Genomic DNA, 22,790 nt, shown 5'->3' on the forward strand with positions numbered 1-22,790 from the left:
TCTACCCTCATTTTGAAATATAAACTCTGACATAATAACCAACCACCTTCAGTTTAATTAAAATTTAATAATTAAAAAAATATATATAATTAGGTACACACTCCACTGAATTCTGTTAAAGATTGATTTAATTTCATTACTAAGAACTGTTCAGTGTGTACTAGGTGTTTATACCATATACGCATATTTCAAACAGCTGTATTGCTCAAGTGTTACAAATGCTCTCGATAAGGTAACGACACGTAACAAAACTGACGACTTGTACTGGAATTCCACACGAGAATCGCCATAGCCGTATCGCTCTCAGTTAACGTCAATAAAAATTCGCCTAATGCATTATATAAGGACAGGAAGCATTTAGTTTGCGAATGCATAAGTTACCAAGAATTTGAAGAAATCAGAATTAAATTAAAAGTAAACGAATGTTTATTTGTACTACTAGTAACTCGCCCCGGCTTCGCAAAGTCGCACGACTGATAACCAAACGAAATTTGTTTATTTACGACATCACATTAGAAACTTCAAAAATTATCAGTGCTTCTTTACTATATTGTCCATGTATTATATACAAAAACCTTGCTCTCGAATCACTCTATCTATTAAAAAAAAAAACGCATCAAAATACATTTCGTAGCTTTAAAGATTTAAGCATACATAGGGACAGACACAATGATGTTCTAGTAAATAGATATGTCATTAACGCGCAAAAATTGAAGACTAGAAAACGTCCTAATTGGGACGTTTGCCTTTAGTTGTTTTACGTAGTAATACGTTATAATACATCATAATTACGTAGTAATACGTTTTGCATAATTAAAACATCTAGTTATCCCTTTTACTAATTGTTTTTATCAAGTTTTCCTTTTTATTTTTTACGAAATGTAAAAATAAACTAAAATAAACGGTCCCCAGCGCGGCACACTTTTTTCTGTTGTTTAGTATGGATATAACATATCTGTTTATTAGAATATCATTGGACAGACAAGAATGATAATGATTTTAAATTAATTACCAATTTACGAGACAGCAGTTGATAACTCAGCAAGTAATGCAAAAGAACACACTTAAGTAACTTAATGAAGACATCGTAAATGTTTTAATATTTAAACATACATACATAAATAAATATAATTGGTCATTCATATCTTCAGATTCACAGGTCATAACTGTTGGTCTACACAGAGCTTTAGGTCACTGGGCTGTCGCTTGGAATGCGGCCGCTTTTGCAACAAGTTCTTCCGTCCCTTTCACTCTCGTAATAATTTATTTTCATCTCTTTCAATCACTTACTTCATCTCTTTCACACAGCTGACGTTATAGCATCTCTCTCTAATGGCAAAATATACCGAATATTACTCGTATGAGCATCTTTGGGAGATGTGAAATTTAAAATTTCGACGAAATACAGAAGCTATATTTTATCTCTCATTTTAAATACGAAGCATATGTAGTTTAACACATTGCCTTGTATTCATAATTTAATGCTTATTTATGGTGTCTGTAATCTAATAACTTAGGTTTCACGCGTTGTGTGCGAAATATACTTCTGAATATTTAAGTAAGGTACTTGTATAGTTGATTATTCAATTTACTTGGTAGTTAGTTAGCGGTAATGCGTTGTGGTACTACTCATTGGCGTCAAGCAGCAATTATTTTTACTGTTGCATTTCGATTCGAAGGATAAATGAGCCAGTGAACTACAGGCACAATGTTTAACTTTTTTTACGGCCCCAATGTCTATGTGCGTTGGTAAACAATCAAGTGGATCATTTACGAAACAACTATCTATTACACAATATATATGAAGATATCCCTAATTATTAATAATACCACCCTTTATTTGTATTAATACGAACATTACTGTTATAAGCCTAAGGTCTTAAGCATGGACGTGGATGGATATAGAGGAAGCTGATAAAGAAACGATGGTTGGATTGTTTGAAAGACGATTTATTATTTATTTATTTATTTAAATACTTTATTGTGCACCACAAATTAAACAGATTAGCCTTACAGTAACTATATATAAAGAAAAGATGGTACAACCGGCGCTCTCGTAACAAGCGATTTCTCCCAGACAACCGAGGTGATATGGAGTAGTAGCCAACAGAGATGGTAGGTGGTGTAATATAGGCTACATACATAGATACAAATAATATAATACATACAAAAACTACTACATACATATAGCTAGGTACAGATAGGACGATATGGCAGGAAAGAATGTTACTTGTAGAAAAAGCTGTGACTACATTTAAAATTGTGATAAGGGCAGGAGAATACTTATGATTTTTATTATAAACCTATACATATTTGTTTATTTAATTATATTTCTATTAGTCATGTAGGTTGACGGACAAATATGTCATTTGAAAGTGGTCATCAATCTCTAACCATATTCGTACACAATGTTTGCATAAGCCACACCTTAGTTCGTCAACGCGCTACCAAATGTGACGTTAGCCAAGATCACGAGTAAATGTATCTATTATTGTAATGTCCAATAATAATGCTAGTTTCTTAAATTCTAATCAATCAGATTGTATAATTTAATTGTAATCTGTATTGTCATTGGTTGGAATTGTTAATGCAGGAATATGCGACCAATGAGCGTCTCGTATGTAATAAAATTCGGCTTAAATCATCTTAACATTGACATTAAATAACGAAAATGTCCGTAATTACACAGGAACCCTACAAATCAACATATAGTGAATACGGTTTGAAAATATACCTAATTAGGGTTACCAGGAACAAAAATACAAAATATCGCTCTTATATCAGATTTCAGATATTTGCTGATAAATAATAATTTATTTTAATAATTTTACTATTGAATTCACTATTTTAAATGGATTTAAGAAATCCTAATTGAAGTTATATTCGTCATAAATATTAGTTTCATATAAATTTTCGCAAAACTTGTTAAATTGTATCAACTTAAACGTATTATAGATTAAAAAAGTGGTATCACAGGCTACACTGGCAACCGGTTTCAAATTGTATCGGATGACATTATATAATACAGTATAATATCAATTATAATCGGTTACTTTTTATTAACGATACGAATTTCTGTAATACCAGTTTAAACCAGTTATAGAGTACATTTATGTAACATAATTGGTTTATAAAATATAACAACATGTTATATGCAAGTGATCAGGTGTTGAACAAAGTTTTCTTCGAACATTACTGTTCAGAAAGCTTAACGATTTCATATGTAGGTTTTTATTTTATTACTATTGCTACTAATCATTACTAATATTAATTACCACCATGATTCGAATATATGTTATATATGTCCGCCCATTGTATGACACATAAGATATTTTAAAACTTTTTTTTTATTTTTAGTATTATTATTTTTTTTGGTTTAAAATAAAGTACCTATAATAACATTAATATATATACCTATTATATAATTACGTAGGTATCAATTTTTTATTCACATTCATGAATCCCGCGTAGCTCGTTAAGAACAAATTAGGCAATGTTCCTCTCGTTTCCAGACATCACAAAAACCACAATGTATTTTATAAGACTTGTAAGTTTGTTTACAAAATGATGCATCCAGGAAATGCATCGCTATATTTAATTTTATCTGATGAACAGAAACGGTTAGCTCGCTTATAAACTGAGGTCATGAAAGCAATAGCATTGTGAGTGGCCGATAAACCGAACGTGCAAGGCCGTAGCCATTTTTAGTCTCTACAGGTCTTTGTTATAAATAGAAACGCTATACTTATTAAATACAACTTACCATGCTTTACAGGCACAATACATACATCTCAATAATACTATTATTTGCTCACAACTTTGCTCGCGTTTTGGGGGTTAGTCGTCAGGTGTTAGTAACAAAATAATACCCTATAATTTTTCTTGGAGTTTGATTGCTTCATAACCAAATTTCATCGAATTATTTTCAATAGTGTGACCTTGAAAGACACACACATATACACACACAGAGACACTTTCAAATTTATTATTAGTTTAGATTTTTATAGATATTGTTGAGTCCCGGGTAGGACTGATAAAAGCTTATACATTAATATTATATTATAATCGACCATTTAATAAGCACTTATAATAAATATCGACGGACATCGATAAACCAAATTTCGGTTATTATCAACTAAATTTTATTCAACAAGAACGCAACTGATAGTCACAGTTACCACCGTGACAACCCAAGCTGGATGGCCCTTGCTTTTACTACGTCTGAAGAATGACGTCACTTCCTTGACCACGTCACTCAATTATCGTTTTACAATAATAAGTATACTTATATTATATTTTGTGTAATAGCCTCTTAAGAAGAAAGTTTTGGAGCTTAACCACGCCACCCATCACGCTGCCCCATTGCTGTTTTGTGGATATAGATTTGTCTTTCAACACAGGCTTAGTCTCTATGTTTTTTTTTTCACGGAACACGAGACAGATTCTGCCGATCCGCCGTTTTCTGTCAATACACATTTGACCATAAAATGATTTCCCAAACTAGTCAAGATATTAAAAACCGCGTATAAATGTCGATAGAAATTTTGTTTCTTATTAATATGCCATCAAAAGTTGAAAATCGATCCGATGTTAGTTAACGGCATTTATTTTTATACCACAGCAGAATTATATTTATGAAAACTCGGGGCAGCTTTGCCGATTTGAACCACGTCTACCACGTCTCAATAAGACATTATCTATTACATAAATGGAAAACTTACATTCAGTTTCATGACTGTTCCTGGCGAGTCCTCGGATCTGTTCATTCACGTAGTTGTTGCTCTTCGGGACGTTCAGAGCGCTGCGGATGCCCACTGACGAGTTATCCAAGTGCCCTGGACCGATCTTGGGCACGTGGCTCGAGCAGTATACCTCTTTATCTTCGGTCCAGTGCTGATTGTTATAGTAGGTCTAAAAAAGGAAAAAATATTTGTTTAAATTGTCATGAATACTTCAAATATAAAAATAAACACAAGTTTGAAGTTCGTTTTTGTTTTTTTTTTAATGTGATCAAAGGCATACATGTATGCAGCCAAGATTAACTTTTAATTACAGGCATCTATACAGATATTACATAATTAAAAAGAAAAGTTAATACAATAATATCTCTACTGGTGACAGATGTAACTTACTTTATGTAAATCTATGTGAGTGTAGTTATTAGTGTGTTTGTGTGTGATGATGTAAATGTTTCTCTATGAATCCGTGGTAGTATTCTTTATTAATTATTGTATAGTTCCTATTATGTGTATATAATTTTCAGGGTAAGGGTTGCGTTTGAAAATTATTCCACCACGCAGAATTTTGTAAATTGTTAAGAGTATAAAGAAAGTTTACTGAGACCGTGAAAACGAACACGATATTGTTACGCATAAGTATTGTTCAATACATTGAATGTCAAAAGCAATTAATATATGTGATTTGAACACATTTAAAAGTTTTTTATATACCGACAAACCGTAATGGATATCTGTGAGGTACTGCGACATTATTATAACTTTTAATTCAGGTATCTAAGTAATATTATATATCTTAACAAAATTTCAAAATTAGCTGCGGTCTTTTTAATCTAGCTATCGTCTTATAGTTAATATGATTATTAGTTATAATAAACTCTGATTAGTCATCAATGTTTTCTAGAATCAACTATACTTCATACAAATGTAACATGGTAGAATTTCATTTTAATTCATTGTGTTTATTTTGGCATGTAACTGGAGCAAAAGTCTTCACATTTTGTTTAATCGCGTGAGAAATATTATTAATATATAATTAAGCTGTCACATAACATATAACACGCCATTTTATTATACATATCAAGATAATTTTAGCATATCATTTCAAAGTGAATAAATTCCAAATTATCAGACTATAAATTAAAATGCCGTGAAATCGCACGAAATGCGTTAATTTGATTTTATGGTATTTTGTCGGGACCGCATCGATGAATTGTCATTCCGCTATCGATTTCATTCGATTACAGGCGCTCATTACTGTGTTGATTCATTCATTCAAACACAATGACAAAACCATCATTGAATAACCCTTCGCGTCATTTCCGTCATTACCACGGTTCCGTATGCGAGTATCATTTAGCGATTGATTCCCAACGTGGTCCAGGTGAACCCTCAGGGGTCCACTGGAGACATGATGGGGGTCTACGAAGGCGTGAATTAAAAAAGGGAAGTCCATGGGATGTTAATGGGGGTCCACGAAAATATAAGCATAGTTATATAACCTTATTAATTTTTTCTTGTAATTCTATTCTTTTAATAAGTAAAGTGTTAGAAAATGTACTATTTTTATTTTACCTATCGGAATATAGGGACAGATATTTGAAGCGACACCATTTTTATTTTTTTGGTGACTTTAAGAATGTGGTAGAAATGTAATAGCAGGAGGTCCACCGAAACCAATAAAATTTTGTAAGTGGTCCACAAGAAAAAATAGTTTGGGAACTACTGATTTAGCCTTTAATAAATAATATTTTTTTTCAATTACATTGTATGTTTTTTTTTAAATTATAGATTTGAATAAATTTGCAAAGGTAGACGCTATTATGCCTTTCGTGAAATCATTAATAACACAATGACTAATTATTTAATTAATAGCGATTAATGCTGAGATTATCTGCCCTACAATTACCCATTATTGCGGTTAAAACAATATTTTCTTAAATATGCAGTATTCTTATACTGTATTATTAAAACATATCGGTGTATGCAATTTTGTACTAGTTGTTTTTTTTAACGTAACTAAAGCAAAGGAAGAAATTGTCAGCGGACATTTAGTTTTAGTTTATATGGCCTTGTAGAATAATATGACATTTACTTTTGCTTAATATATACAGTTGTGATCATTTATATCTTTTATTTATTGCTAATTTTTGTATGAAATTTATGATAATAGTTAGTTAAACAGGTATTAAAGATATTGTTGGACCGAGCGTGTGGCTGCGACATTATAACTGGAAACAAAGTGAAGTTATTCTTCTGATATTATTTTATGCAGATGAACAATAAAAATAACACTGATGTGATGATGTTTATTTTTATTTGTAGTTAATATATCCAGGATCACTACAGTATAACGGCACAGATATTATTTCAGGAAAAAGGCGGATAATAAGGGTCAAGTTACAATGGTATCTATTACACAGGTAAGAAATATTTAAGAAAATGTATATTAACACGTTTTAATATTTTGTACAATAACGTTATTTTTTGATGAAATGTAAAGAGTTAAGTAAGTATGAAATTTAAACAAACTTTTAGATACATTAATTTCTAATACATTCAACCTCTTTTAATAGCGTTGGCTTTCTGATAAACGCACATTAACAAAACAAATATACCCAAAAAAAAATCATTAAAAAATATTCAAACGTACCATATTAAGATTGTCGCTCAATTAAAATAATTTTCCTTTTATTTGGTGAGCTTGGCCTCCAAAACAATACGTTATTTAACAGTTATAATTATACAATGTAAGCAATGAGTAACAGGTTAGTAACATATGACTCATACTTTATACTACAAGCGTATAATCTGTATCTGCGTTACTCACATCTATTTACTTTGAATTAATCATAATAATTTCAATATTTACGTTTTTTAAATTTAGAACATTAATTGTCAAGAACGTAAACGAGAAAACGGCTAATAAATACTTTTTTGACATTAACAGTATTATACTGCAAATTTAAAAAGTTTTTTTTTTTAATAAACAGTAAAGAGTTTGAATTTTTGTACTACAATTGAATTGTACAACAAAATATTTTGGGCGAAGCGTTCATCATTGTGTGGTTATGTGATCCGTTTGGTGAAACATAACTTGCTTTGGCTTTGTATCAAAAGCTATTATAAAGGCTAATAGAAATCATCTCTAAGAATTTGTGGAAAAGCATATAAAATAGGAAGCTCAAAATAAAATGTAAAAGTTATCAATATGTATTTTTGTTTAAATTTCTAGTAACGGAAAGTGTTAAGAAATTTTTCAACAACAAATAATTAGTATGTAAATAAAATAAATTCGAAAGGTTAGCATTTACAGTGTAAAATTTAATATCATAGATATATCGTAATTCTATAAATAATAATTATCTGTATTTTAAACATCAGCGCTCTTTCATAAAAAATCGACTAAATATTTTATATTGAACGAATCATCAGATAATTTATAATTTCTACACAAAAAAAACAAATCCGTTTTACAGGTTTACAAATAAATTTATGAATAATGGGTATTTCTATTCATTCGAAATGTATTATAAATATAATTTTAGATAACCTTGGTTTTGTATTCACATTTGGAATGACATTTACATCACGTTGCGTTTTTTTTTAAATAAAAATTATTCATTTTTATCTGTGTAAGGAAGAAAAAAAATAAAATATGTCTACACGACATGCTACCTCTTTGCATAAATATTGTAACGTTATTATTATTAACGCGTTCAAATAGATATGCTCTGAAGCTTTGCAATATGAATGCCGACAATAGAAATATATTTTATTTAGGATCATTGTTTTGTAATTATTAAAGTTAATTAATGTAATTAAAGTGATTCTATTAATCATAATATTCCAATTAATCACAATTACGTCTTACCTTTAAAGTTAATTTCGTTCCGCATACCGCACACTTGAAACATCCGCTGTGAAAAAATGTAAAGTCCTTCAGTGGACCGACACGGTCCACTTGGTACACTATCTCGTTGCACCTAAAGCACGTGCTCTCGTAGAAATTCGGCCGATACATGGCGAATATTATCACGTCATAATTATATAGAACTTCACTTCACTTCACTTTTTCAGTTACGTGTCACTTGTTATCACTTGCACATAACAACAGTTTATATCACCTGGTAAATTATTATATTTTGAAGATCGCTAGAACAAGAATGGTAGCGTTAGTAAGGTAAGGAAGTGGAAAATGGGTGTTAAGATAAAGATGTACAATGTAGATAGAGTTAATTAAATCGGAGTAATCTCTGTTCTCCTGTTAGGTTATCTTTTTATTAGTTAAAGAATAGCAGACGATTATTCTACATACTTAATCCATATATAGCAAGAATTGAATCCAATTTATAATTTTCATGAATAACTGGTATATTTTTGCAAACATATTTATCTTTTCTTTGTATGAATGTTTTTTTTGTCACTGGAGTGGAAAAAGTAAAACCCTATGGACAAATAATATAGTATTATTTAAAAGGTATTTATTGTCTAAATCTGTTGCATCTATAGAGTAATAGAAAGTTAAGGTAGAGTTCTAGATTATGTCTAGATGTGGTATCTTAAAAATCGAATCTATTCATATCAAGATATAAATAATTACTGTACTTAGTCATATTAAAGATAATATAGATTTAAGATTTTAGACCTTGTTCCAAATAAAATAAAAAAATATATATAAACATGTCAGCACAAGCACGTTTTAAATCGACGAATGTTGAAATAAAAGTGTAATTTATTTCATAATAAGTAATAAAAGTGCAACACATTTAAGTTGTAATAACTTTCAATGCTTACGAATTGCGTGTAAAATTAAAGTAGTTTAAAAATAGAGATTATTCGGTATAGTTGTTAGTTAAGTCAGATAGTGCTAACCGTGTTACATTTTAAAATAGTAATTGAGATAATACAGTTGTCAGTTCAGTTTATATAAAACTCTTGGGTTGGAGACTGTATGGTACACTAGGTACCTTTGCTTGTTCAAGGAAGAAACATATAAAATGTTTATGAATATGGATGAGTTTAATTTATTTATATGTATTATTTGCTGTTTTAAATTTATATGGTTTCTGAATTTAATTTAAATTTGGAATGTCAATTTATTTATTTTTTATTATGACGCTGTTAGTAGTAATACAAAACTAGTCACACATGCCTCGATGTATAACTTACATAAAACAATTATAATATAATAATAATATATCCATATATTGTATAATTCAATTTTGTTCTTTTTACTCTGTACGTAATAAAACCAAGATTGTATGGACTTTGGTGATTTGGGGTTTACCGCGACGAATATTGATTTAAGTACCCCTTGAATGAACTGCCCCATGCCAGCTCGTAATTATATGAGGCGAGTGGCATATCGACCAACAAATATAAGCTTGCTCTTTCTTACGTTACAGCTCATACAAGGCAATATTATATTATACAACTTTAGATATTCAATGAGAGCAATCAAAATGACATAAAAATCTGATTTTGAGTTTAATAACAAAAATCCTATTTAATGATTACTTGCATATATACTGTTATTTATGTTAATAATCAATATACTTTTATAAAGTTCTCAGTACTCTTTACTTTGAAAATATATTAAGTTTTTCTAATCTATATTAATTTTATAAATTTGGAAGTAAATATGTCTGTCGCTCTTTTACGACCAAACCGCTGAACCGAACTTGATGTAATTTGGTAAGAAGTAAACTTCAACTTCAAGAAAGGACACTACTTTTTTGCCTAACACATGACAAACAACATCTTAAAACGCGAGAGAAGCTGAGGGCGACTACTAATTTATAATATAATTATCATAATTATTTTATAATATCATATTTGTTATTATGTACATGGTATTCAATTACGAATATTTTTGGTATGGTTATTTTTGAGCTCGCGTAACATTTGAAATAGTTTACGTAATTTTAAATATGTGTCAATAATTTCACGCAACGTTTATATTTTAATTTGATATAATATTATTTACAGAAATAAGAGCTAAAGAATGTTTGCTTGGAGAGTATGGAGTTTATTTTAAACCGCGTAAAACATTTACAGTTCCAGAAAAAACCAAGCATAGAAAACTTTAGTAGCAATAAATCTTTTCTTTTTATGTATAAATACTGGTACGATTGTACATACGTATTAAATGTGCACCGTTAATATGAATATACATGGGGAAAATATGTCTTTACTTGTGCGTAACGAATTTGATTTCACACAGAGTGCAGTCTGATTGTTAGCGTATACTAAGCGATATTTATTAGTAAATTAATACTTAGCAGACGAATAGCGTTGCTTCGGGCTCCGAATACATATAATTTAAGAGCATTAGCGATAGCGATACTATGTAACATGTTTTATTTCAGTTACATATCACAATACTTTAGCAATGTGAAACTCTATCGCCAATAGTTATTAAAATATTAAATTTACTATCTAATAAAAAAAATTAACAAAATTAATTTCCGATTAACATAAAACTATGTTATTGAAAAGTGTATCATGATAGCGATCCACCTCGGCTTTGCACAGGTGCAATATTGGTACTAAATATAACATCACATTAGAAACTTCTAAAATTATCAATGTTCCTTAACTATATTGTCCAAGTATTATATACAAAATCGAATCAAATTACTTTATCTATTAAGAAGAGCCGCATCAAAATCCGTTGCGTAATTTTAAATATTTAAGCATACCTAGAGACAGACAGCGGTAAGTGACATGATAGAGATTGATTGAATGATGATGATTTATAAATTAATGTCATAATGTCAAATCAATTATTTAGTTCGTCTCATGACTTGCACCGATCGGAATTACAGTAACAAGTATCAGAGCGTGCAGTGGCCGGCGTAATGATGGCTTGTGCGAGTATGTGTTCCGTGGTATTCCTCGTTACTGCGAGTATCGTTTGCGTTTCGATACAGCTAAACAGTTAATTGAATATCTGTTAGCGTTTATGTTTAATTAAACATGACTTAAACCGTAAAACGGAACGTATAGGTTGTATAATTATTTTCTTTTGTTTGATAAGTATTGCTTTTTGGTGTCGTTCGATAATAATAATAAATAAAGCGACGTTATTTTAAAGCATACCAGAAAACTGCCTATCCAATGTACATTAACTTAGCACTAGTAGATGTAGATGTTTCGGAGAAGGTTTTATTTAATAATTAAAGCACATATCATTGATTCATGCTTTAATTTTGACTATCAACTTGACTGGTGAATTTAATGCACTTGTTAACTTTATATATTATATAATAGATTGTTTAGTCCACTTGGTGTGTAATATAGTTTTCCTTCATAATTCCCTATTAAACCCAATTTATATATTTTTAAATTGAATTAAATTCATAAATTAGTAAGTACATATTTGCAATTATACCCATACGTGAAAATTATTTATTATTATATCCAAGATTTATGACGATTTTTTTTTAATATTTTAAATTATTTGTCAATTCTCATTTTTATTTATGTTTCTTTTTTTTTAATCTGTCGATTTTAAATTCGGAATTTAGGGAAAAGCGAAGGACAGACTACTGATTAAAATGCACAATACACACAGTTGTGACATCATGAGCGTATTTACTTCGATAAGGAAGGCTTTTTAAAAATCGAATTCGATTTGACGTTTTCATTTGCAACAAACATTATTACACGAATGATCTTATTGGGTGAAATCTGCTAATTTTACGTGTTTCAAAACGAAAAAAACAGCTCTGATAAATCTGAAATACAATCTCTGTGTCCAATAAAATACTAGAAAGCTCGGTCTTCAATAGCCAATTTATGGTTAGTCAAGTTGGAACGTGAGTGAAATGATAACTAGGGGCAATGTAACTACATTGTATCAAATATCAATGTATTCGCGTTTTGTTAGTCGACTACAAATTTCCACCTTTTGAAGTCCCCAGCGAACAACATTTTTTATACACGCTGTATATTTCTATATTTTACGATTTTAGCCTACTTGTGATTGTTGTACCGATTTGACAGTTAATACATGTTGTTGACATTTAGATATTGGAACTCCACAGTGGTTACAGTTAAAACCCAAGCTTAAGCTCATTTTTATATTATTTTACCTCAAGCTTATTCTTATATTTTATTAGGATACGTTTTTATTTCACCTTCCTAACTACATCTTTGCCCTTACAAAATCTGAATTTTTACCATAGATAAATTTCAGCAAAAATGTGAAGACTCTCTTTTTTTTTAAATTTGAATATCAAATTATTTAAAAAAAGAATGTCCACAATACAACATTATATATTTTTTTATAATTATAAATTAAGCGAAGGAATATTTTAACGGACTGCGAAATTACGTATTTAGATAATAAATCTGATTTATAATAATTTAAACTAATATTTTACTTTGGTGATATTTCTAGTATTTCTGGACTAATTATTATAATTAGAGAAAGGCATGATTACCACTGGTTATTGAAATATCCTAACTATGCTAGCCAGTACTTGATCTTTATTTTGCTTGATAAATTAAGTCATATATTATATGAGCGTTGTTTAGTTGGTATTTATTAAAACACTAGATTTTTCTCTTTCTGTCACAACTGGTTAAACATATGAAAGAAGAAATACGACGTTATAATCTTAGTTCAACCACATTATGAAAATAGATGAACGAGAATAATCGGTAAAGTTGTAACAGACGGCGCTCGGCGTGGCCAAATATAAAAGTTCAAGAGGCTTTAATCATATGCTAAATGTGTAAATTAATACTCAGACAAATGCTATAAAATCAGGTAATATACTCGTATGACATCATCGATCATAATAACGTTAATAATAGAAAAAAATAATTTTAGAAGATTATTTACACGTGGATATCTAGTTTTTTTTTCAATTTTTTGAAAAAGGTATTTAAAGTCAAATAAAATTTGTATTATTTTTTTGGAATTATTGTCATATTTATTAAAACATAAAAAAAATGTTTACACTTACAACATCTTATGTGATTTCAGAGGTAGCACGATGTACATTGAACGTAAAATATTTTCATTACTCTGTACTCTGTATTAAAAACGTTGCCATTATATTTTAAAAATAAATGTATATTTACGTGGCATAATTTCTATAATATATCAAAATAAATTATATATTTTTCTTAAATTTATTCGTGTGTAATGAATATGAGTTCAACGGTGTGTAGTATAAAGTAACGCCCGCGCATCAGTTTTGGTTATAAATTCCTTATTGGTTTTATTAAATTTTGCAACCGGATGATTTTACGAGTGTTGCAACACATAAACTTCGTTTACGATAACAATAATATCTGTGAATTATATCTGCTAACATACAATATTATTTTGGAAGTGGCAATAAATTTTATAAATTTTTTTCAGATTAACGGAATTGTGATTTGAGCGAGAAATGCTGCTAGCATTCTTGCCATCCACTTCATGATTAATATTATTATAGATGATGTATTATTTAAGAAAATTATTTAATAAGAATAATGACAGTTTGTTAAAAAACTATTACATTTTATATGACCATAATAATATTGCATTGTCACATTGTGTAAATCGCAATTTAAATATACAAATATACACTTTAGACCTATAGTTTAGAAAAACTTTTAAAATATTTGACAGTATAAAATTAGGCATTATACAATTTAACTTTATGAAACATACAAGTTAAAATCGAATGACAATTTGAAATGATTTCATCAAAATAAATGATTTGAAAACTATAAAAGTATTTAATAGATGTTCAGTACGTATTTAACAGAACCGCTCCTCAATTCCGTGTTTTCAGTTTTTATATCATCGTTGTGACGTCATACTGTCGTTTGTTTTACGTTTCTTTTTCTGTTTTACTAGTAATATTTTAGTTTTATTTTATTATTAGCGGATGGTTAAAAAAATCCTATGTAGTTTGTTTGTTTCATACCAAATTTAATCAAATTTTGTTCAGTGGTTTCGCCGTTAAGAGCTACGACATGCAAACAGTAAACAATATCTAAATTGTTAATAAATAATGAATTCTACAGTTTTAAGATGCTGGCCGATATTCCTTGACATTATATTTGCTAATCAGAAAAATAAAATTTTAAAATGGAATAGTTAGTTATTTAATAAAATTTAATATATCATCGTGTTCGTAGGTGGCTGTTTTGGCCAGCGTTGGTCAATGGGTGTAGAAAATATAACGGTGGGCGTTGTGTAGGTGAGGTGAACTTTATAACCACTTTTACTGTATTACTCAATGAACGATATTAACACAGGTTGCTCTCGATCGAGAATATAATATGTTTACTATAATTTTACAAAATGAACTCGACTAAAGTCACGAGTTTTGTTTTTTTTTTGTTTGGCTGTTGCAAGTCATATTATTGTATTGTAATTAACTTTTTCTTTATGATAAAAAAGAATATCACGTTCTTGGCAAAATAGGTATTAGGCTTCATAGCTTCATACTTTTGCCATTTGTATTAAAAAAAAAATACTACTTTCATTCTGTTTAATAAGTGACATTAAAATTAGTTGTCACTATTATTATTGAATCAATTTATTGATATCGTTACGTGATACGTGCTTGATGAAATTATTCGGTAGTAGCTTTTAAATATGATATTATCAATTTTCTTTTCGTTTTTATATATAACAATGTGTTTTTAAAAATTGAATATAATAAGGCTCGTAAAATAAAAGAATACACGAACGTTTCGGCAACATTGACGTAGTCTATATCAGTATTATTATCATTTGACTAAATATATCATTGATTTGTAATTTCATTCATGCGAGTTGCGCTAAATTGCATGGCATGCTGTTTGCCCACATTATTAGCGAAGGCAAACCGGAGCAGAACACGGCATTTAATTGTATACATTTTAATATATTATTTACTATTAAAAACAATTACCTATACATATCAAATAAAAAGTTAAGTAAATAGTTACATTGCATCGTCACAATGTTGGCTAGTCTCAATCTCTCTAAAGGATATCATATGGAGGTGCCTCCGACAATGTTACCCATATTGGTTGGTGGAAGGAAATTTCAATACAAACAACTCAATGGTTAATTTACTTAACTTATAAATTTACATTGGCTATAAGTTTTTTTTAAATATTTTTACCTTTTACTTAAATACTTTTTCTTGCCTTTTTTCCGACTTGTTTAGCTTGTCGACATTGTTTGTCTGTGTGAACTTATTTATACAAAAACCTTAATAAATTATATACCTAAACCATCCCTCTATTTATTAGTGTACTATTAAAACCGTATGGAAATCCGCACAGTAGTTTTGGAGTTTATCGCGAACATAGAGTCAGGTAGACGAGGCCAGGGACTGTGTTTTAAAATATGCAGTGTTTTAAATTTACTTAAGGGAGCCTGCTGCTCGTTTGCCATCTATATCATATAATCATATATGTTATAGAAAAAAGATATTTTCCTTTTTCATCCTGAGCTGAGATGACCCAGAACGCATGCAGCTTAACCGATGATTTCAGGTTAAAACCCAGGCAAGCACCACTATACACATGTGCTTAATTTGTGTTTATAATTCATCTCGTGCTCGGCGAAGGGAGACATCGTAAGGAATCCTGCATGTGTCTAATTTAATCGAAATTCAGCCACATGTAGGTAAAACCGCATTGGAACAGCGTGGTGGAATATATTCCAAACCCTCTCCCTAATAGGAGAGGAGGCCTTAGCCAAGCAGTGGGAAATTTAAAAGGCTGTTACTTTACTACTTTACTTTTTTATTAATTAAATAATGAGCATGAGATCTCAGTGCTTGTCTAGATTTGAGGCTGTGGCCTTCGTTTGACATCCACGTGCACCGACAACGGTCCATTTCGGTTCTTAGAGAAACAGGTTCCGTCCTTAACTCAGTATGCAAATAGAATTTATTATGAAGCACTTAAGAATCGCTGTTTTATAAAATGTATTAATAAAAAACTGTCACCGTTACGAAATATCTCTATCGATCAGGACCCGGTTTTAATATGCCAATATACACAATTTTTACATTGACACAAAATATACGTCTCTACTTAGATGATTAAGCTTTCGATGTTGCATTTAGTATTAATAAATAAATAATAAATACATATTGGACAACATTACATACATTACTCTGATCCCAATGTAAGTAGCCAAAGCACTTGTGATGTGGAAAATCGGAAGTAACGATGGACCACAAACACCCAGACCCAAGACAACATAGAAAAGTAATGAACTTTTTCTACATTGGATTGATTTTATAATTAATAGTAAGATTTGGCTAAAAACGTCAGCTGCGTAGGAACAAATAATTTACTACGTATACTATAACTATGTATGTAGTATGTGTTGCATATAAGGGTGACTTTTTGTGGTAAATTTTAACAGATATTGAAGTATTTAAAGTAAAAACTTTCATTGTCATTTTCAAAACAAGGCTAGGAGTGTTTTTTTTTATTTTGCGAACTGTAATTAACTTTTTCTTATTAAAATAATTTCAATTTTATATTGTATTTAATTTTTACCTTTCGTTTTTAAATTTTTTATATCAACCTTGGTTCTCGAGCTCATATATATAAATATAAACTTGCTTTCACAGGAAGAAGTAATATATGTATATTACATATTCCTGTCTCATTGAGGTTTCTCTTAAGGCATTGATTATATTTTGAAAAACAATTTCCTCTGTGAATTATTTTTTCTAGAAATACAATTAAATATTTTTCATTTTCTCTTCGAAGTAATTGGTTACGGTGTCCTATCACAAGTATAACGAACTAGCCAAGTGTAGATTGGATATGAACACATTCGATTTTAAATTATATTATGGAATTATTATTCAATAATAGGTAGTATTTTTTTAAAAAAAGGCCCGCATTTGAGCTCGTTTTCCAGGATACTACTCATTGTAAAGAACAGTACTGTAAATCATTTTATTCGAAAGGAGCAACTAAGTATGTTTCTCGTCGTTTCTTCTCGCTAGAGGCTGTTTTCCGAAACGTGGTGGTAGTATTTAATCATCGACGATTTAAAAAGGCTCCATTGTGAAGTGGATACTAAAATTTATTTGATTTGATTATATTAAATTGATATTAAACTGTACAATTGCAAACGCAGGTGCGTCCGTCATTCTCTTCATCGGATTTCAAACCTATATGAGATTTAAACTAATGGCCTAGAGGCCAGACTATAGACAAGGAGTCTCTTATAAGCTCTATGAATATATTTCTTTTTTTTATTTGGCCCTTGCCATAGAATAACGATAATGGTGATCCGTGGTAGGCTATGGTTATTTAAATTTAATCATTTTTCATTTTATTTTATTAAGTTATGTTATCTATTATTTAAATATAAGGATATTATTATACGGTTTAATACAACAGATAACGTTAAAAAAGACAGGTATAAGAAAGAGGTTTTAATATTGTACATATGATTTTTTTATTATAATTTTTTTAAAGGTTTTATTGTTTTGTTTATTTTTATAAAGTTGTCTTTCGTTAAATCTATGACGTCAAAAAGGGAGAAATATGTTTTAACAAAGCACACTCTAATAAAGTTATTTTATCGCAATTATCATATGCGAAATATATTTTTATTTATTTGGTTATTATTTATTTTATTTGTATCGAATAATGCAATACAAGGTAAAAAAAATATTACGTGAAGTTTAACTTGTAATACGCGTCACAATTTCGGTAATATTATTAAAAAAATATTATGAAACATGTGTAAATTATATAAATTTCCTTTACAACATTTTACGTTTTTGATATAATTATATTATCATTGAGACATACAATATGTAGAGCTGAATTTAACATTACGTTAATAAATAAGAAGTCATAACTGTTATATAAAAAGTCTTACTTGTATTGGTTGTCTTAAAATGAATAGGATGATAATTTCATAGACGGTATGCTTATATTTGATCTTATCATTAGTATAGAGATTAGAGATGTCTGTCTCACTTAACTACTGATACCTTCAATGTTTGGAGGTATCAAAAATGAAGTAACGACATACAAGAAAAAGCAGCAATATCAAAAAAATAGTTCTATTACACACCATATACGAATTGCAAACTCGAACTAAAACAGGTTTAGTAGGAAAGAGTTTTATACAAATGTTATTTTAATTTGCAACCTCATGTCGAAGGTTACGCTTATTTTTATATAAAAACTCCTTAGTTTAAAAAAATATATACAGAACTAGTTTTTTAAATGGTACGATTAAGTGTCTCGTTTATACGTTAGAGACTATTCTGCGGGTGCAATAAATTTGCCACCAAATTGAATACATTAAGGTTACATGAACGTATTAGGTTTATATAGGGACTTATCAGTATTATACTATATTCACAATTAAATAGAGAGCATAATTATCACATTTTTTAAGTACAACACTAAGATCTTTCAAGTGTTAATGAACTACGCTCGCTCTATCGACATTACCATCAAATTCTTAATGTAACATACAACATCATCGCTAATCTAAATACGTTACGTGAAGCACAGCACAATAGCACAGTAACGGAACAACGTTAACATCTAAAAGAGATGGGAAACAACGGTACCACACTTTGAAAAAGGAACGAATCTTGTCTATGACATGTTAACTTTTTAATTCGTACGAGCGGTCGACGAGCGACGCTCGCGGGGGCCGGCCGGGAACTGCCCGCGATTGTTTACGGTTGGTCTCGCGTCGACAGCATAGAACCTTTGTGGTGTTCGGATTGCGGTTGCTGATTTGTCTCGGGGAGGCTCGATTGTTTTTTTTTTTTTTAACTTGTCTGTACAATTTAAAAAATGATTAGATCTTTTTGAATTGTGACCGCTTTATTTCGCAGACAGGTAATAAGTAACGGGTTTTTTCATTACTGAAATATTTTGCTTTTTGTAAATTGATTTTAGAGTAGAGTTTGTTGTAAATGTTAAAATCCAATACAAGAAATAAGTTCTTACATATAACATTCAAGTAATATATTATATAAGTTAGACAGAGGTATTGATACATTTTGTACACCATGCTTAAAGATTTTCTTTACCTATGAAATTGCAGATCCTGGGATCTAAGCTTAAACATAAATAAGGGGCGTTTTTTCTGTAAGTAAATTCTCTGTAACAGCACAAAGATAGGTAGTCCTTGAACCAATTCCAAGACTCAGAAAGCGAGTGAAGTGTTTGTATGGGACGTCCTACGCGAGTATTATAGAACTGTTGTCAAAAATCAAAATGTATTGGACAATTTTGTAGATATACATTTGACTTATCAAACCTTACTTATTTGACCAAACCTTCTCCTCAAAAGGTGATGAGGCCTTTAGCCCAGCAGTGGGAATTTACAGGCTGATGTTGTTGTTACATTTGACTATTAAGAATTCACAGTTAAGTAAGTTATTGTTGCTTATCACTATTATTAAACGTATTAAATTGCTTAGCTTTAAAATTACTATGCCGACTTGCTTGTTTATATTACGTTAATCTTTGATGAAAGAAGGTAGCGAAGAAGCGGCGCGGGCAGTACATCGGGCATTCCGAACCAAATCGCCTGCTGGAGAAAGTAAACTCCATAATATAGCCTTTGCGAAATATATCACGCTGTTTTAAACTCTATAAACGTTGTAATAGAGTCCGAATTTGTATAAAAAGTTAAATTTCAAAGTCATCTATGGTCAGTATAGGTAATATCAATTGAAGTTACGTATAACTCATGGGTACTTTAGACAAAAAAAAAAATGTTGCGTATCTACAAATAGTGTTTTCTATAAAGATTCGTATCTTTATTGAAAACGGATATCATTTATGGAATAAGGAAGATGTGTGTTTAAGAAATGCTTAAAATACAGCATTCTATACGCAATTCTATTCAAAGAAAGAGTAAAAGTGAACAAATCTTAGACTTGCTTATATATTCTCTATACTATAGAGATATATGGACATATAGAGTCTATAGTATGAACTACAGACAGCTCTTGTGGTAAAACAACACTATTTCATTCTGTTCTGAAAACCACTTCGCATTTCGAAATCATAGGCATATCCTATATTATTCAAGCTCTCGGCTGCTGATATGTAAAGAAAAAGTAAAGTAAAGTAACAGCCTGTAAATTTCCCACTAATGGGATAAGACCTCCTCTACCATTAAGATGAGGGTTTGAAACATATCCCACCATGCTGTTTCAATACGGGTTGGTGGAATGCACGTGTGGCAGAATTTCGATAAAATTAGACACATGCAGGTTTCCTCACGATGTTTTCCTTCACCGCCGAGCACGAGATGAATTATAAACACAAATTAAGCACATATATATAGTGGTGCTTGCCTGGATTTGAACCCGCAATCATCGGTTAAGATGCACGCGTTCTAACCACTGGGCCATCTCAGCTCACTGCTGATATGGTATCAGTTAAATTTTAAAATTTTGAATCGACTATAACACAATACAGGGAGACATGATCTTGATTTGTATACAGTCTTAAATTCACATTATTTGTTACAGATATTATTAATATCAGAATTAATATAATAGGAGCTCGATGATATATTTGTGAAAATGACAGTCAATGTTTTTTTTCATGATGTCGATACTGACCAATTTAGGACGAGCAATTGGTTAAACCTGATGCTGGCCGTGGAAAATATTACTCCTTACTACATCAATGTTCCACCAACCTGGTAACTAAGATGTTATGTTAGGTTATTTCTCTCTGCCTGTAGTTACACAGTACAGTTTCTCATTCACCCTTACAACTGGAAAAACAACAAAATCGATCGTTGTTGTCTAACCTTTCCTACTTAGATTGTAAGTGGTCATCACGGCCCATAGTCAATGTCGCTGTAAGAAATATCAACAATTCCTTACAACACCAATGCGACACCAACCTTGGGAACTAAGACGTTATATCCCTTGTGTCTTTAGTTACCTTCAAATATGGCCTTTATATACTCTATGTTGTTTATAGACTAAAAATAAATATGACGGAAATCTGCTTGGAAATAAGTTTTCTTTGGTCTAGCCAAATCATAGCCTGTCAAATGCCAGGTTTCGTTTGGAGGATATCCAAGGAGTTGAAGAATGTGAATTATTATCTCTCTTTATTTAGTATCCTCAGTAACCTGCGAATTTCATATTAAAGCCTATAACTTCTTTACATAATTTATTATGTTTAGAAACTTCCACAATATCACTTACTCGTAAGACCTTTCCGATCTTGAGATAAATGTATCAAAAGGGAACAAGTACATAAAATACTACTTTAACTCATGATAAGCAAAACTAAATAATCTCGATAGAGAGTTGTTTTGAAGTTTCTTAAATTGGATTGTTCCATCTGTGTCCTAAATCTTTCAATCTAAATTTATCAAATCATTAAACACATTTTTTTTACAATAATAATAATATATAATAAGAATCATTAATATTAAGTATAATAATGTATGTATTTATCATAATGATGATATTATATAGTAAACGAAATCAATTAAAATATACATTCATGCGGTTTGGTAGATAAATTTTCATCTGACACATTCCTCACTATGTTGCTTCACTGAAAAATGCACACATAAACATTTAGAGGTTCTTGATAGTTTTATTATACTAAATAATAATCATTGGACATTATTGATTATCATTGGACCGCTGTGCCTGGCTTATGCACAAGGAGAACAGGAATTTCAGTGAGTTAGCTATATCGTATCGATACACGCCCCCAATGATCTTTTAAATGATGTTATATAAAAGACTTCAACGAGTCATCTTAAATAAAACAATCGTATTATGTAAATTGTATTTATTGAGGCTTATCATTTCAAATACAATATTGGTAACTGTTTACAATAAATAAATCTTAAAATTAATTATTTACTTAACTATAAAATTAAATACGGTAGCACGATATTGATACAATCAGATCATTTAATGTATTATTAATTCGATCACACTTCTAATCTTATAAAAATCTTATGAAAAGAAACATATGAGACAGGTATATAATAATAATATATAACATATGTATATATTTATTTTTTAATGTGATTTTCAATAAACATTAAAT

At 30.1% G+C, this 22,790-nt stretch overlaps 1 protein-coding gene across 4 annotated transcripts in view; it reads right to left on the bottom strand.

The window, feature by feature from the left end:
- Nucleotides 1-19,431, bottom strand: part of LOC124537184 (hillarin) — a 60,544-nt gene extending 41,113 nt beyond the window's left edge. The window contains exons 1-3 of one of the 4 annotated variants that reach the window (XM_047113917.1): nt 19,307-19,431; nt 8,611-8,891; nt 4,722-4,911 (exon numbers count right to left, since the gene is read on the bottom strand). In XM_047113917.1, coding sequence (XP_046969873.1) covers nt 4,722-4,911; nt 8,611-8,760 — 340 coding nt within the window. In that variant the 5' untranslated portion in view covers nt 8,761-8,891; nt 19,307-19,431. Of the gene's footprint in view, nt 1-4,721; nt 4,912-8,610; nt 8,892-19,208 lie in introns of all 4 variants that reach the window. The other 3 variants (XM_047113916.1, XM_047113918.1, XM_047113915.1) reach the window with 3 other exon arrangements.
- Between the last annotated feature and the right edge of the window lie 3,359 nt (nt 19,432-22,790).

Source organism: Vanessa cardui, chromosome 18 (assembly GCF_905220365.1).
Source record: "Vanessa cardui chromosome 18, ilVanCard2.1, whole genome shotgun sequence".
NCBI lineage: Eukaryota > Metazoa > Arthropoda > Insecta > Lepidoptera > Nymphalidae > Vanessa > Vanessa cardui.